Raw genomic sequence first — 15,667 nt, 5'->3', positions numbered from 1 at the left:
GAAAGATGATCGCGTCATTGGCAACGTGTCATGATCACCATCGTCAGCCCTTGACTGTGGACCACGACTATGACGCTCGTCGACATACGTGTCGAGCTCCCTGCCTTCTCCCGGACTATCAATGTCCAGGTTCCTGACTCTGCAACTATTCTTGAGGTGAAGGAGGAAATTTCGCGGGTCTGTATTGGCTCTCCGCGTGTTGACGGACAACGAGTTATATGGAGAGGTCGCCCGCTTGTCAACAGCGAGAGAATACAGGAACTTTGGAAGGTAAGCTCTCTATACCTTAGCTACCCATCCAGCTCATACCTATTCGTCTCAGTCTCCTGAAGAACCACGAATTGTTCATTTAGCCGTGCATCCATCAGCATGGGCTTCTACCCCGCCAGACATTCCGCCAACATCTGGTCCCACTCTTTCAACTACATCTATTCCTTCGTTCGCTACCCCTCCACTCGCGCCGACTCCATCCGTTCCTTCTCCAAACCGCCCAACCGCACTTGCATACGCTTCTGCGCGTCACGAACAGGCCGTTAGTGCACTAGAGCAAAGACCAGTTATTCCTCTGGAAGCAGAGACACTTGTACAACGGTCTGCCGCTATCCAGATCGTTGAGAACCATGGATGGCAATGGCCTGCCATTCTTGACCAAGAATTCCCTCTTCGGGAACCCGGTGGCGCCAAATACGAACAGGCTGTGATAGAGTGCGTTTCCGTTCGCCACGAGCTAGCACTCATACTGACCATTCTATTCTAGCGGCAAGACCTATCTACGTCTGGTTGTTGATGAGCAACCCACCGCGATCCAACGCCACGCATTCAAGGTTCTAGCTATGACCTTCCCCATATTAGCGATACCCATCCCTACACCAACACCGACTCAGACTGCCACTGTCTCCCATGCAGTCCCTGATGTCAATGCACTCTTCCAACAAATCGGCGTTCCAGTTGCGCGTAATGCGGCCAATATGAATCCAATGCCTCCACCCGCCCCAGCCGCTTTAGAAATTCCTTTGCGTCCACTTCTTGTGCCGCTACTTTTCCTGATACTCCGAACCGCTGTTCTGCTCTACTTCTTCGCGCCTGCGAGGAAACCCGTATTTGGCATCATGATTGTCTTGTGGATGTTGTATGAAGTTTGGCGGCCCATTCGACAAGGCCTTGCAAGAGGGTGGAATCGTGGTGCGCCAGACGGTGCCAGGCAAAACCAAGCGCCTGACCACCTGCAACCTCAAGCTCAGCAACAACCTCAACAGCAGCCACAAGCAGATGCTGCGGCTGGAGGTGTCAATCGTGGCGGCCAAATATTTAATCGTCCTGTTGGAGCCCGCGCTGGAGGAAATGCTGCCAACGAGCTGGATCAGCAGGTCGATGCTATTTTCGATGGCCTGGCGAATATTAATATCGAGAACGAGCAAGATGTCTTTCGACGAAATGCGCCCGAGCCAGGATTAGGCAGCAAAGTGGTCACGTTTGTTTCGTTGTTCGTTTCAACGTTGCATCCAGCGGTATGGAATCGGAGGCGGGCGGTATTAAGACAGAGGGAAACCCAGATTCGAGTTGACGCAAATGCGCGTGCAGCAGAGTTGGATGCCAACACTGAAGACCCAGAGGCTCGGGCTCGCATCGAAAGACAACAGGAGCTTAATGCTCAACATGAACAACGCCCTCGATGGCTGAGAGAGTATATTGGGAGGGTTGTAGACGGAGGCTGGGTTGACGAAGCCGATTAATTCAGGAACTAACGATGTACAGTAGAGATAAAGTATATTTGTGACGTGCCACTTGTTCTTCCTTCTTCTTCTCCTACTACCATTGTCTCCCTCCCCCCAAAATGTCGACCTTCGAGGCACTTGTTGGCGACCTCACTAGAGATGTTACGCGTGCACAGCCAAAAGACACGCTCCAATTTTGTGCGAATTGGTTTCAGTCGAGGCTGGAAGAACAACGTGCTAGGACACGCGATTTACTCTCACAACGACCGATAAGAGATGTGGCCAGCGACCTTTATGTCGACCAGCCACTCGGCAATGGTCCACCCCCAGTCTCCCCCTTCTCTCACGCGCCCCCAGTCCACCGCTCATCGCTGCGCAACAGCACCTCAGCCAGTCCGTTTGGCACTCTCAACGTCCCAGGCAATGCCCTTCTCTCCGATGGCCCACCCGTTTTCCAGATCAGTGACCACCACGTCGCCCCAACTTCGCCGTTTGCCAGCTTCGATGGCAATGCTTTGCACCCACCAGGCGACTATCTCCATCCACCCAACTCTGCAATTCTCGCTCGACGAACATCTGTCTCTGCGGAATCAATTGCCGTGACTGAAGACAACGGCGAGCCACTGCCTGTCTTCTCCAAATCTGACGACCAGCTTCGTCGAATAAAGGCGTCTATCGCAACCAACCTAATCTTCCGGGATCTGGACGAGGAACAAGAGACTGGGGTACTCAATGCGATGCAGGAAAAAACCACGAACAAGGATGAGGTGGTAATACGACAAGGAGACGAGGGAGAATACTTTTATGTGGTCGAATCGGGATTGTTACATTGCTACATTCGACCCGAGCCACTACCGCCAACCTGGGCGAGAGCTTCGCAGACCCTGGCACCCGAGGAGATGTTCATCCAACCTGGCTACCACCCAGAGTTTGGTAAGCAAGTCGCAGAGTGTACGCCTGGGACATCATTCGGAGAACTTGCGTTGATGTATGGCCACCCACGAGCCGCGACAGTCATGTCCATCGAGCCGTCAACATTGTGGGCGCTGGATCGGATCACGTTCAGAACCATCATCCTCAAGGCCGCGCATCGGAGGAGGACGATGTACGAGCAGTTCTTGTCCACGGTCACACTGTTGTCTTCGCTGGATGGCTCAGAGCGGAGCAAGATCGCTGATGCATTGGTTAGCCGCGTTTATGCGGATGGAGAGGCGGTTGTTAGGCAGGGAGAAATGGGCGACACGTTCTTCTTTGTTGAGGAGGGAGAGGCCATCGCAACAAAGACACAATCTGACGACAATGGAGACATACGCGAGATCCAAGTGGGGCATCTCAAAAAGGGAGATTACTTCGGAGGCAAATACTGTTGCTTTCTTTCTTTCTTGATCTATACTGACTCCTTGCAGAACTCTCTCTACTTCGTCTTGCTCCTCGCGCTGCGACGGTCAGCGCGGTGATTAGAGAAGAAGACAGTCGGCTTCCGAAACTAAAAGTTGCTGCACTGGATGCTCCAGCATTCACTCGATTGTTGGGACCGTTACGAGAGATCATGGAGCGCAAGGCTGGCGAGCGGTATGGGCGGGTAACTCGTTGAACTGTGGCGGAAGGGGCATCAACACAATAAGGCGGCTGATCTTACCAACGGCCCACCAACAAGGCCTCTTGGAGGCTGGTTTTGTATTTAAAGTCTGGCTGCGAAAGACTAAGTACCATTTAAAAATTAGCAGTGTAGCTCTAGCTTTGTTCTGTTTTCTTGGTTTCATCATGTGTTTGTTTGGCTCCACAATCATTTTCTCGTTGCTACCGAATATCATGTCGCCCCACCCGGTCATAATAAAGACGCGTGCCTCTCTTCGCTTCTCTTTTCTCACCACCTTATTTCCCCTCTACCTCCTCCAAACCGTGGCCTGCAGCCCCCCAAACGATTATAATCTTGCAGTCCTCGTATAAGCTCATCTTCGACCCCCCACTCTCTTTTAAGTTCTCCATAATGGCCCTCATCGGTGGCAGTAAGCTGCAACCCACTTTCCTTCTCAAGTTTCGGCTCGCTAAAATCGAGGCTAGTTTTGTCTGGTTTATTGTACGCACCTCGAACACGATTGTGAACGCGTTGACGCATGTTCTTACAGTGACCCTCCTCCACCAAAAACACCACCACCTCCCGGTCCTATTTTCTCATTGCCAGGCATCACCTTCCCGACCCTGTCCTTGCCTGGGCTTCCGTGCGTTGTCTCGAAACGATTTGCCACAAGCTGATCACAAGTCCCTAATCCAGAACTGGCCCTCCGACGATACCGTCTCCAAGCTCTTCCCTGCCGCTATCGTCTTCCCTGCCGGTTTCGTGCGTCACGATAACATTTCATTATCTACGAAGCGCTGATGATTGTTCAGTTCGTCTGCCCCTGTGTCTGAGTCGTCAGCTGCTCCCCCACCGTCCTCGACTCTTCCTCCTGAGACGACGCCCAGCCCGCAAAGCCTACCCCCACCAGCAACTTCGACCAGTCTCGTCATTGTTGGAAATGCGCCTGCACAAAGTGGCTCTGTCGAGACTCCACCATTGCATCAGAAGACCTTCCTACAGAACAAGCCTCTGTCTGGAACAGTGTTTGGGCTTGTAGGCCTTGTCGCACTTGTTCTGATCATTGTCGTTGCGACGTTTTTCCTACGTCGAAGAAGACGAAGTCGTTTGCTGGACGATGCGTTAACGTTTGACCCATCTTTGTTGGGAAAGACAGATCGTGTGGACAGTTCTGAGAAGGGTCACTCAAACAATCCAAGTCTGGGCACGACAAACCATGGCGGCTATAGCACATATGCCGCATCACAGCATCAGCAGCCACACAGCGACTACTATGGTCGTGGTGGCCAGCAAGTTGATTATTATGGGCAAGCACAACACGCCGATTATTACGGTCAACAACCTCAGGCCGACTATTACGGTGGGGCCCGGCAACCTAACTATGGCTACGTGCCGCCTATGGCGGATGTCGGCAATTCTTGGGGTCAACAACAACCCGCCTCGTCTCAACAGCAACAGCAAGCTGTTGCTCCACCTCCTCCCCAACAACAAACCAATATACCACGTGCTACTGTTCCACCACAACCGGCGCCTTTACCGGCAGAATTTGGCTCCAGCAACGACGATGCGCGAAGACGGAGCGCTGAGGAAACTGCGTTCTGGGCCAGAACACTGAAGGTGAGAATAGATGCCAAGCAAAGCAAGGTGACTAAACTGAAACCGCGTTAGGTGGTGAACGAGTAACCTCACTAAGCACGAGATTTCAAATCGATTCGCGGATCTCCAAGGCGCTACAGGCGAGTGCCCCGCGGACACTTCACCTTGTAATTGTTTGTTTGTTTTCTTCGAGAAAAGCAGAATGAATATTAGCATGATCTCCGTTGGAAGAAAAAAGGCTGGGCTTGTCCCGTTTTTCATGAGAAGATGGATAATCTCTATTCGACGGTGGCTTCGTGGGGTGCCGAGATCGACGGCACTTGGCACAATGGATTTGGCCTGTCAATGCGTGTGTCAGACTGCTAGAGTAAGCTGGCGTCATCACGGACTTGAGACGGACAACGCCGCAGCTCATTTCTACTCTTTCTCTCATCTCGTCGCTTGCTCACGTTAACCACTAGACGGCCTTAACGTGTTAAATGTCTACCAGGAGATCAATACCGAAAAGACGGCCTGGAGCGTGGGCAAAAGCGCGATTCAATCCTTCGGAAGCGACGGGAGTTGGCTGCGATTACGCAGTCATGCATTCGTGAATATCTTGTTCCAGAACTTGCGGTCGGAGTCACGCCCGATTTCAGATTACATATCATTCAAACAGGCGGCTCTCTTATAAACCGCCTGCTCCCCAAAATCAATGAATCTTGCTCACAATGATTCGCTCACTCGGGCTTGCCCTCTTGGTTGCCTCTGCTGCCCTCGCAGAACCGCTACTAAGACGTGATGGAGAACATGGCCACCATCATGCTGGACAACCACTTCAAGAGCTGAACGAGACGGAAGTAACAATGTGGCATCAACCTATCGGACCTTCCTACTACACCATCGACTGGGACGATCCAGTAGCACCAGGTCGCCATCCGGGCTGGCTTATCACCCATATCCTTTTCATGGCGCTAGCGTTCTTCGTCTGCCTCCCCGTTGGTGCGCCTCGTGTTCTTTTTAACCAAAAAAACACGAGTCTAAAAATCAGTGCTGTAGGCATCACCCTTCGCTCCGTCAAACACCATTTGCATTCCCTGGCAGTCGTCGCGTTCTACGCATCATTCTTCATCGCTTGTGCAGCCAGCTCAATCTATCGGAAAATGACACCTGATATGTAAGCCGCCATCTTTCTATCTAATCAAACCCTTCAACGAACAAAAAAATAGGTATCCTGGGCAATCCCACTCGCGCCACGGCTATTACCTCCTCTTCGCCTCGCTCCTGCTTACCACCATCGATCTTCTTGGCACGCTCCGCCGTTTAGTCGATTTCCTCTGGACAGCTAAACAGTGCTCGATTGGAGGTCTAGTGAATGCGGTTTTAGACCGTGCTCCAGTCGACAGCGAGAACAACGTGGAGTATATAGGGCTCATGCCAGAGCCGAGTAAGGATGACAACTTCGAGGAAGTCTCGTTTGAGCATGGTGACACCGAGCATTGGGCCAACCATGTCCGCCGTCATTCTACGATGTCGGAGGGAACCTTGTTTGGGCCCCATTCGCCGCGTTCAGACAAGACTCCCCATGACTGGCATTTGGCGGCCCCGCAGATATCGACGATCACCCGCATTGGTAGAGCCATTTTCTCAACCGCTGAACGCACCCTCGTCATCGCCGCATTTGGACTAACTCTCACGGGGATCGTCGTCTACACAGGTTTGTGTCATTGTCAAGGCTCCTGAAAGCGGTGAAAGTTGATCGCATGGCGTAGGTGGCTGCCGACAGAACTACATCAACGGATGTCTCGCACACTTGATCAGTGGGTAGTTTTTGCCGTGTGGGTGTTTTGTTTGCTAACTTGACAACAGAAGGAGGCATCTTCTATGTCTACGGTCTTGTAACGTTTGCCCGGTTCCTGGGCTGGTGCTCCCACCTTGGCTGGTCGTGGAATCGCGCGCCGACATCCGGTCATCCGACTGCTGAATTCGTCGAGTCCACTGTTATCTTTTTGTACGGCGCAACCAACACTTGGCTGGAGCGCTTCGGCGCCAACCCGGGTGACCCATTCACCACCAAGCAAATTCAGCACATTGGTATTGCCGTCATGTTCTGGTTTGCAGGCCTGATCGGTATGGCGGTGGAGTCGAAAACCCTCCGCAGATGGCTTTCTGCTTTGGCCGTGGACACATCTGAAAATGTTGAGACGCCAGCGACCTACACATCCAGCTTCAACCCATTCCCCGCCCTCGTGATCGGGGTCACGGGCTCTGTGATGGCTGCGCATTTCCAGACTTATGTATTCCAGGTCCAAATCCATGCCCTTTGGGGAAACCTCCTCCTTGCCTTCGCTGTAATGCGCTGCATCACCTACTTTTTCCTCTGGGTCTCCCCTCCCCGTTCAACACTGCCCTCCCGCCCGCCCACCGAGGCCCTCGCAAGCTTCTTCCTCGCCGCTGGCGGCGTCAGCTTCGTGTTCTCCACCGAGGAGCTCACCATCGCCGCCATGCGCAGGGGCCGCGACGACATTATGATGTTTGCCGTGGCTGCAGTCGCGATCACGTGCCTCTCCTTCACGTGGACGATATGCATAACCGCGTTCTCGGGCTGGATGAAGATGCGCACGACCAGCCGCGGGTACCACACGCCTGCTTAATGACCCCCCTGCTATTTTTATTTTGCATGTATGTCAATGCCCTCACGCTTTGTTTGTTTCCGTAGAACCACGCCCATTGTAGTGTCGTTTTGTACATAATGAGAACCCATGCTAGCTTCAACCACCTCAAATGTCTTTTCATGGCATATACTGCATAGATCACAGTGACTGGCGTAGAGATTGACGTTCAAGGGTGCATGAATCCATCTGCAGCATCAAGAGATGTGGCAACTCATCCGGAAGTGGATTTTACCTCCAATTTGCCGCACCTTTCCGTTATTGAAGTCACATTCAATAACGACTGGTCTCGAGTCTACCTATGCCGTTGACCATTCGGTCGGGAGGTATATCAATAATCCTTCCAAAGGCACAAGTTGACCAATGGCAGTGATGCGAGAACAGGACGGAGACATTCATATCCATCAAAAGGTTTCTGGCCTGGCGTATGTAGAGTGTTTGTTGATCAATTATTTTGTTTCTGACTCTGGACCGGTGCCGAGTTGATCTTTCCTTCCGCCACCACCATGTTCTCGCATTTCGATTTACTCCTGGGTCCGGCACCACAGGATCCTTCCCCGCATGATTCACAAGTCATCAATGCGTGGACGAGGTGCACACAATATCCACCTGCTCTTCGCGGACCTTGCTAAACTTGACACGGTTGTGCAGTTTTCCGCAAACTGGCTCCGGTATGCTTCATAGATAGCTCAACAACGAGACTAACCCTCGTAGTACTTGACAACGAGTCCATTTCTGATGGAGAGCAAGGATGGGAGTCGGTGTTGGATGTTTATGAGCCAATTCCAGAAGGGAAGAATCTGGTCATCGACCGAATCTTGACGTGGGTTGGATTCAAATCCATGAGCGGGTTGATGTTTGACGCGATTTAGTCGCCCGGACGCAGAGCAACTTTTGGACACACTTCCAACTCTACTACTGCAACCACACGGGCAAGACATATCCGGAGAAGTCGCAGAAATAATCGGTTATGATGATATGGACCTTGTCCTGGAGATTCTGGAGTCGCGGGAAGGAGTAGGAAAACAGGTTAGTGTCTGTGAAATACTTCTGTCTCGCACTCAATTGCATAGCTTGACGATCTTAAAAAATCGCGTGCCAAATCCACGAATCATTCTGTCGATTGTTGGTCTGCCTTGTGTTGGTCCGCAAAAAAAAAAATCATTCTCCCTCAGATTCGAGCCTCTCTGAAGAGGATGCACGTCGGCGAATGGAAGAAAGCTTCCGCAAAAACGCCGCTCGACCTTTGTTTTCGGGTGTTGCAGTCCGTCGAATTCGACTCGCCTTCCATGCATTGTGCTCATATCGATGTTAGGAAGCTGCGCCCGAAGTCCTCCCTCATATATATACGTCCTCTTCAATGGTACAAGGGAACGTGCTTTCGCAGTTTGGCACTCGATATCTGCTACCTATGGGAACAACTCGAGAAACTCATGACGTGCGACAGTCATGGTTAATACACCAACGCCTGAATTTGTCTAGGTATACGAGGAAGTTGTTATACCTCCCGCTAGGCCGGTTCCTCCTCGAGCCACTGAGCGACTGATTCCCGTGACCGAGCTAGACCCTTTGGCACAAGGCTCTTTTACCGTAGGCCGCTTTTTCATGGATATCACACGCACTAACACTAAATTTGCAGGGCTACTCTGCGTTGAACCGCATCCAATCGATCGTACGAACCTAGACCAAAAAGTACTGACTATCTAATGACCATGTCTTAGGTTTATCCCACTGCCTACGGATCCAACGAAAACATGCTCGTCTGTGGTTAGTGGTATTTTACCTTTCCGGATGATGCTCAACAAGCCTCAGCACCAACTGGCGCGGTTTGTGTTTCGCCTGTCTCGAGCACACATTATCTCAATTGTTTGACACAGGGCAAAACAGATGTTGCCATGTTGACTATCCTGCGGGTGTTAGACCAACACCGAACACCGTCTTCTGGGTCCGTGTCTATTGCTTCAACGATCAACAGGAATTCGTTCAAAATCATCTACGTGTCTGTCTCCTCCGCTCCATTGTCAATCCGGGGGGGGGCTGATATAATAACGAAACTAGTGCTCCGATGAAGGCTCTCGCATCGGAAATCGTTCGAAAATTCAGCAAACGCCTCAAATGGCTCTCGATCCAAGTTAAAGAGCTCACCGGCGACATGCAACTGACCAAGGCTGAGATAGCTGAAACACAAGTCATCGTCACAACTCCCGAAAAGTGGGATGTGGTCACAAGAAAACCAACGGGAGAAGGAGAGCTTGCAAGCGCTTTGAGGTTACTAATCATAGACGAAGTCCATTTGTTGAACGAGGAACGTGGAGCTGTTATCGAAACTATCGTAGCCAGAACTCTTCGCCAGGCACGCTATTTCTCTTTGCCTTGATCACTAATATGTTTTTGCAGGTGGAGACTAGCCAATCTGTTATCCGGATCGTTGGCTTGAGTGCTACACTTCCGAACTACATGGACGTTGCCGAGTTTCTGAGGTATTTTCAGAACCTGTCGATGGACTGCGCGTCTCAAATGTTGTCAGTGTTTCCCGATACAAAGGCCTCTTCTATTTCGACTCTTCCTTCCGGCCCGTACCTCTGGAGCAACATTTCATTGGTATCAAGGGAAAAGCAGGCAGTTCTCAATCGAAGAAAAACCTGGAAACCGTTACATTCGACAAAGTGTCCGAACTCGTTCAGCAAGGACATCAAGTCATGGTGTTCGTCCACGCAAGGAAAGAGACCGTCAAATCAGCTCAGGCACTGCGGGAGGCTGCACTTTTGAAGGGCATCTCCGATGACTTCAGTTGTGAGGACCATCCGCAATGGAGCCAGTTCCGTAAAAGCATAGGGGAGTCGCGGAACAGAGAAATGAAGGAGCTTTTTGACCATGGGTTTGGAATTCATCACGCTGGGATGTTGCGTTCAGATCGAAACATGATGGAAAGGATGTTTGAAGCCCGCGCAATCAAAGTACGCGCCAACGAGGAGGCCATTACAAGCATTGATTATTTTAGGTCCTGTGTTGTACAGCCACGCTTGCGTGGGGTGTCAATTTGCCCGCGCACGCAGGTATTCAAGAAACACTCTGAGGGTTCTCACTCACGATGTTCCAGTCGTGATCAAAGGAACACAAGTCTACGACAGTGCCAAAGGTTTAGTCCTGTGTTACATTCGTGTGTTATATCAAACAATGTTGGCAGGCGCTTTCGTCGACCTTTCCGTCCTGGATGTGTTGCAAGTTTTCGGACGCGCAGGCCGTCCAGGACTCGAATCCAGTGGCGAAGGCTACATTTGTACTACAGAGGACAAACTCAATCATTATCTCGAAGCTGTTACATCTCAGGTAAATTTCGATCCAATAGCAGCAACTCTTGCTTAACGGTATTAGAATCCTATTGAGTCCAAGTAGGTCCACTTAACCCTTACTGGACAATGACAAATGGGTTTTAGATTCCGAGGCGGAATGGTAGACTCTATGAACGCTGAAATATCGCTTGGAACAGTCGCGAATATCTCGGATGCCGTCAAGTGGCTGGGGTATACCTACCTCTTTGTCAGAATGCGCAAAAATCCGCTCGTATATGGTTTGTTCTTGATCTTCTTGCGTTACTTCTGCTCAGCAAAGTCAAGGTGTTGTGCCCCATGACGACGATCCACAACTGGCCCTTCAAAAGACCGAGTTGGTGGAGATTGCAGCCAAAAAATTAGCGGACGTGAAAATGATAGAATTCGATCGCACAACCCATCAACTCAAAGCGACGGACCTTGGCCGAATCGCATCCAAGTACTACATTCGACACTCCTCGATCGAAATCTTCAACAAAAACTTTCGGCCAAAGATGACCGAAGCGGACGTCCTAGCCATGCTTAGTCTAAGCACTGAGGTGAGCAAGGCTTCCTTGAGTTATCAGACTAAAACTGCACCCTAGTTTGAACAAATCCAAGTTCGAGAGTCAGAAGCCACTGAACTCGAAAGATTGGAGGATATCATTCCCTGTGATGTCAAGGTATATAACCGAGCAATGACAAGTTTCTTCTCTGAAGGATATTAGGGCGGGGCGACTACCAGTGATGGAAAAGTCAATATACTCCTTCAAGGCTTTATCTCGCGCCTACCCGTCGAAGATTTTGCTTTGGTCTCTGATATGGCCTATGCCGCCCAAAATGGCGGCCGCATTATCAGAGCTCTGCTCGAGATTGCCATCAGTCGGAAGTGGGCCAGTGTATCCGCCGCTCTCATGGGCTTGAGCAAGGCCATTGAAAAGCGGCTGTGGCCGTATGATCAACCTCTCAAACAATTCGACCTTAAAGGCGACATATTCTACAATCTTGAGCGGTGGGCTGACGAATGGTCTCCTGCAGAGCTTGCCGATGTTAGCGCTGCGGAGCTTGGGAAGCTCATTCATCTGAACGAAGGTCACGGTAAAGCCCTGTTGAATGCTGCGAAACAATTTCCCTCGACTCGTGTCTCTTACAAGTTGCGCCCACTTGGGCATGATGTCCTGAAAATCGCCGTGACCATCACACCTACCTTCACATGGTCTAAGGTTCATGGTAATAGCGAACCATTCTGGCTGTGGGTGGAAGATCACGAAGGCGTGAACATTCTGCAACTCCATCATCTTGTTTTCCGGTCCGACACCAAGGACATCGCGGTCGATTTCGTCATCTCTATACAAGACGGGCAGAAATCACCTGCCCTTACGATTAGATGGGTCTCTGACCATTGGATGGGGGCCGAGAATGAGACATTGGTTTCTCTTGATGGTATCGTGATGCCATCGGTATCGCACAGCCACACTGGGCGATTAGATTTGCCCTTTTTGGCAACATCAGTTGTGCGGAACCAGGCCGTAGAACAATCAATCCTGCGTGGCCGTATTCACAACTTCAACTCGATTCAAACCCAAGCCTTTTGGACGCTCGCCAACACATCATGGAACTCACTGCTGTGTGCCCCAGGAAGCAGCGGCAAGTCGACAATGATGCGGATCGTAGCATGGTATCTGCTCATCTTCATTCATCAGCACTCCAGAGCTCATAGAAGACTTTAGGCTAGAGGTCTCAAAATCCCCTGAGGCATGGGTTCTTGTTATTGCTCCAACTAAAAGCGCAGTCGTTGAACTTCTCTCGGAGTTCCGTGTGGCTAGCCTCAGCGGTGTTGTCGTAGCCTCCACGACTTCGCTCACCAGGCCCCAAGGAAAGGCCATCCACCTCATCACCGCTGGAGACTTGCTTCGGGCCATTTCTCAACGTGATCCAAAGCTTCCTTTACGCGGACTGAACCTCGTTTTGTGCGAAAGCCTAGAGCAGCTTAATCCCGCATATGAACTCGGTATATCACTCCTGCGACATGCCGTGCAGGTCTGCCCGACTAGATTTATCGGGATTTCCAACTCTCTTCGCGATCCAACCGACATGGCGACATGGTTGAAGGTTGATTCACCAGCACTGTTCAGCTTTATGCCCGCAGACCGTGACCAATCACTAGGGGTCTCGACTCTAACCTTCACGGTTCCACACTCGGCAGCGCTGTTCAAGGCTATGGCCAAACCGGCATATACTGCGGTTGCCGCTGGCGAATCCTCTATTGTGTTTGTTCCCTCACGTGCGCAATGTCAACCAATAGCATACGACCTCATCACGCAATGCGCCCTGGACCGCGAGACAGACAAAGGTTTCTTGCCTGAGACTGTTTCTCCAGAGCGTCTTGAGGATTATCTTGCTCGTTTCCGGGACTCCAGGCTGATCGATGTCGTTTCTCGTGGGATAGGCTTCTTCCACGAGGGCATTCAGCGCTCTGACCGCAATCTCATGCTCGAGCTCTATGCTGAAGGCATCATCCGCGTCCTCGTCGTTCCGCGAGATTCTTGCTGGACATTGCCGGTCCGGGCCGGAGTTGTGGTGGTGATGGGAACTCAATACATCCATATGTCGGCCGAAGGTGGCGACCGTCAATTGCGTGACTATGAGCTCGAAGAGATGGTACGGATGCAGAGTCGTGCTGTTCGGCATGCTGGGAGTGGCCATTTCCACTTGTTTTGTCAGGCCGAGGCCAAGGACACATTTATGCGGTTCCTCTCCGATGGGCTCCCACTCGAGTCTTCGCTCATTGGCTCGCCTGAACTGTTCTCTTGGTATCAGTCGCGTGCGCATCTGGATAAGCAGCAGATTGTTGACGCACTGTCGTTTACATTCCTCGCTCACCGGATTGTCAGCAACCCGACATACTACGACTGTGTTGGCTCTTCCAGGGACGAGAACCTTTCACGACTGGTGGATGATCTAGTTTACAGCGCCACATCTTCTGGGCCATGACATTGTACAGGTCTATAGAGTTCTACTTACATTCCTATTAGATGTAATTTTTGAGTTTCTGTAGACGCTCAGCAGCCCTGTTAAGAGTGTCCGTGTCCTTGCAGAAAGCGAATCTTGCGAAGACCTCTCCGATGGAAGCATGTTCTTCGCAGTAGAACTACCAGAACCATATCAGGCGAATCAGAAGAAAAAGAAAAGCCAAATACGCACTTCGCTGACGGGAATCGAAGAAACTCCAATCTCGAGAGCAATGAACCAGCATGCTCTAAAAATACGTCAGAAGTTGTTGATCAGAACCGAAAAGGCCCTACTTGAAATCACGGCCTCTACCCAACACACTTTGTGGGAAAGGATAGTTGTCGGGGAATTTCACCTTGGAGATGTCCTGTGGTCGTGTGAGCGCGTTATTCCCGACTATATGCCTGGACTAACGAGGAGGATGAAATAGCTGCCGAGGGGGAGACTGTAAGTAAGCCCCAAAGCATCGAATGCGTCAGTGAGGATTTTGCGACGCTCAGTGTATTCTGCTCGTTGGGTAGCAAAATAGCCGCGTTTGTCTGCTTGCTCCAGACCAGCCGCAGCAGCCTCTTGTAACGGAGAATTTGTGCAGAACACGATTCGAGTGGTTGCGGCGAGTGTCGGCCGAATGATCGAAGCGGGTCCGATGAGCCAACCCACTCGCCATCCAGTAGCCGCGAACGCCTCTACAGAACATAATTAGACACTGACTGCGTCGTAGCTGTCAACTTACTGCCAGCAGAGCCAACAGTGACTGTGCGATCCCACATGCCGGGGAGGGTAGCGATACGGACATGCTCTTGACCGTCGAAAGTCAAGCAGTCGTAGACCTCATCAGACATGACGATAAGATTAAACTCTTCGGCTAGAGCAGCAATTCCTTCGAGTTCTTCGCGCGTGAACACCTTTCCAACTGGATTGTGTGGGGTGTTGACGATGATCATCTTCGTTCGAGGGGTGATGGCAGCTCTGCATCCAGAAATTAGGATATTGAATTGCTCAAGTTGCGTGATACGCACCTCAGTTCGGCAAGATCTATGGTCCAGTCATTGCTGGTGGGCTTCTTCAAGTCACTCTTGGGTGGATGGAGAGGAACGTAGACAGGTTTGCCGCCGTTGAACGTGATGGAGGGCAGGTACTGGTCAAAGAAGGGCTCGAACATGATAACTTCATCACCAGTCTCAAGGAAAGCAACGAAGACCGAGTATTGACCTAGATAGACGATGAGCGCGCGCCTGCGTGATTCGGGACGGCTATTACCTTCATTGGCCCCGCTGGTCACAAGTATCTCGGTCTCTACATCCAATTCGCGATTGAATAGAGGACTGTATTGATTTTTGAGCGCTTGGCGAAGCCGCATGCGACCCTTTGGGTGGGAATAGTGGTTCTCGGTAACACCTTGGAGCGCAGTGTTGGCAGCTTCAGTCACCCATTGTGGCGGAGCGAAGTTCATATAACCCTGGCCAAGGTTAATGCAGTCGGCCGGAAGGTTAGCAGCACTGAGAAGAGCAGATTAGAACGAGGTTGACAACAGAGATGAGTCACAAACTTGTAAATGGACCAGACGTCTTCGGCTAATGCTCGACCCTCCTTGAGACGGGAAGAGAATGGGACAAGTGCGTCGCGGGGGCCAGTCTTGACGAGATATGATGGGGCAGCCATGAAACGACGTACAGCTAAGCGGGGATGAGAAGCAAAAGCAAGACGGCGAAGTAGCATCGATATCGCATCATCGAACAACTTTTTGAGAAAGCTGTCTATCTCTGGTTCACGTGACTCCGATTGACTTTCATGTCGACGTCG

The 15,667-nt window shown here is 51.2% G+C and overlaps 6 protein-coding genes across 6 annotated transcripts; 5 read left to right on the top strand and 1 right to left on the bottom strand.

Moving 5' to 3' along the window:
- Positions 1-69: 69 nt before the first annotated feature.
- On the top strand, positions 70-1,733 carry MIND_00704100 (NAD binding rossmann fold; the record flags this gene model as incomplete). The annotated part of the gene is made up of 3 exons (XM_037363745.1): positions 70-270; positions 323-705; positions 758-1,733. 3 exons carry the CDS (start codon positions 70-72, stop codon positions 1,731-1,733), a joined length of 1,560 nt encoding a protein of 519 aa, XP_037219389.1.
- Positions 1,734-1,834: 101 nt separating this feature from the next.
- MIND_00704000 (uncharacterized protein) lies at positions 1,835-3,309 on the top strand (the record flags this gene model as incomplete). Its single annotated transcript, XM_037363744.1, has 2 exons — positions 1,835-3,071; positions 3,122-3,309. 2 exons carry the CDS (start codon positions 1,835-1,837, stop codon positions 3,307-3,309), a joined length of 1,425 nt encoding a protein of 474 aa, XP_037219388.1.
- Positions 3,310-3,705: 396 nt separating this feature from the next.
- On the top strand, positions 3,706-4,977 carry MIND_00703900 (uncharacterized protein; the record flags this gene model as incomplete). The annotated part of the gene is made up of 6 exons (XM_037363743.1): positions 3,706-3,724; positions 3,780-3,795; positions 3,845-3,937; positions 3,991-4,056; positions 4,107-4,911; positions 4,963-4,977. 6 exons carry the CDS (start codon positions 3,706-3,708, stop codon positions 4,975-4,977), a joined length of 1,014 nt encoding a protein of 337 aa, XP_037219387.1.
- A 623-nt stretch (positions 4,978-5,600) lies between these two features.
- Positions 5,601-7,523, top strand: MIND_00703800 (uncharacterized protein; the record flags this gene model as incomplete). The annotated part of the gene is made up of 5 exons (XM_037363742.1): positions 5,601-5,871; positions 5,929-6,046; positions 6,099-6,586; positions 6,642-6,689; positions 6,739-7,523. 5 exons carry the CDS (start codon positions 5,601-5,603, stop codon positions 7,521-7,523), a joined length of 1,710 nt encoding a protein of 569 aa, XP_037219386.1.
- A 524-nt stretch (positions 7,524-8,047) lies between these two features.
- On the top strand, positions 8,048-13,846 carry MIND_00703700 (uncharacterized protein; the record flags this gene model as incomplete). Its single annotated transcript, XM_037363741.1, has 23 exons — positions 8,048-8,133; positions 8,193-8,212; positions 8,256-8,364; positions 8,414-8,570; positions 8,615-8,666; positions 8,717-8,805; positions 8,857-8,979; positions 9,024-9,131; positions 9,181-9,213; positions 9,263-9,308; positions 9,354-9,367; positions 9,419-9,540; positions 9,600-9,809; positions 9,878-10,021; positions 10,069-10,498; positions 10,543-10,597; positions 10,642-10,871; positions 10,917-10,933; positions 10,979-11,112; positions 11,159-11,412; positions 11,458-11,535; positions 11,581-12,530; positions 12,583-13,846. 23 exons carry the CDS (start codon positions 8,048-8,050, stop codon positions 13,844-13,846), a joined length of 4,725 nt encoding a protein of 1,574 aa, XP_037219385.1.
- A 37-nt stretch (positions 13,847-13,883) lies between these two features.
- On the bottom strand, positions 13,884-15,604 carry MIND_00703600 (Aminotran-1-2 domain-containing protein; the record flags this gene model as incomplete). The annotated part of the gene is made up of 8 exons (XM_037363740.1): positions 15,414-15,604; positions 15,125-15,363; positions 14,884-15,076; positions 14,598-14,833; positions 14,279-14,550; positions 14,158-14,231; positions 14,057-14,111; positions 13,884-14,003 (listed from the first exon to the last, which is right to left on the bottom strand). Exons 1-8 carry the CDS (start codon positions 15,581-15,583, stop codon positions 13,884-13,886), a joined length of 1,359 nt encoding a protein of 452 aa, XP_037219384.1. The 5' UTR covers positions 15,584-15,604.
- Between the last annotated feature and the right edge of the window lie 63 nt (positions 15,605-15,667).

This window comes from Mycena indigotica (genome assembly GCF_014461135.1).
Source record: "Mycena indigotica strain 171206Taipei chromosome Unknown Mind.scaff0006, whole genome shotgun sequence".
In the NCBI taxonomy this organism is placed as follows: Eukaryota; Fungi; Basidiomycota; class Agaricomycetes; order Agaricales; family Mycenaceae; genus Mycena; species Mycena indigotica.
Note: the sequence above shows the minus strand (reverse complement) of the source record. Positions and strands in the feature narration are given on the sequence as shown.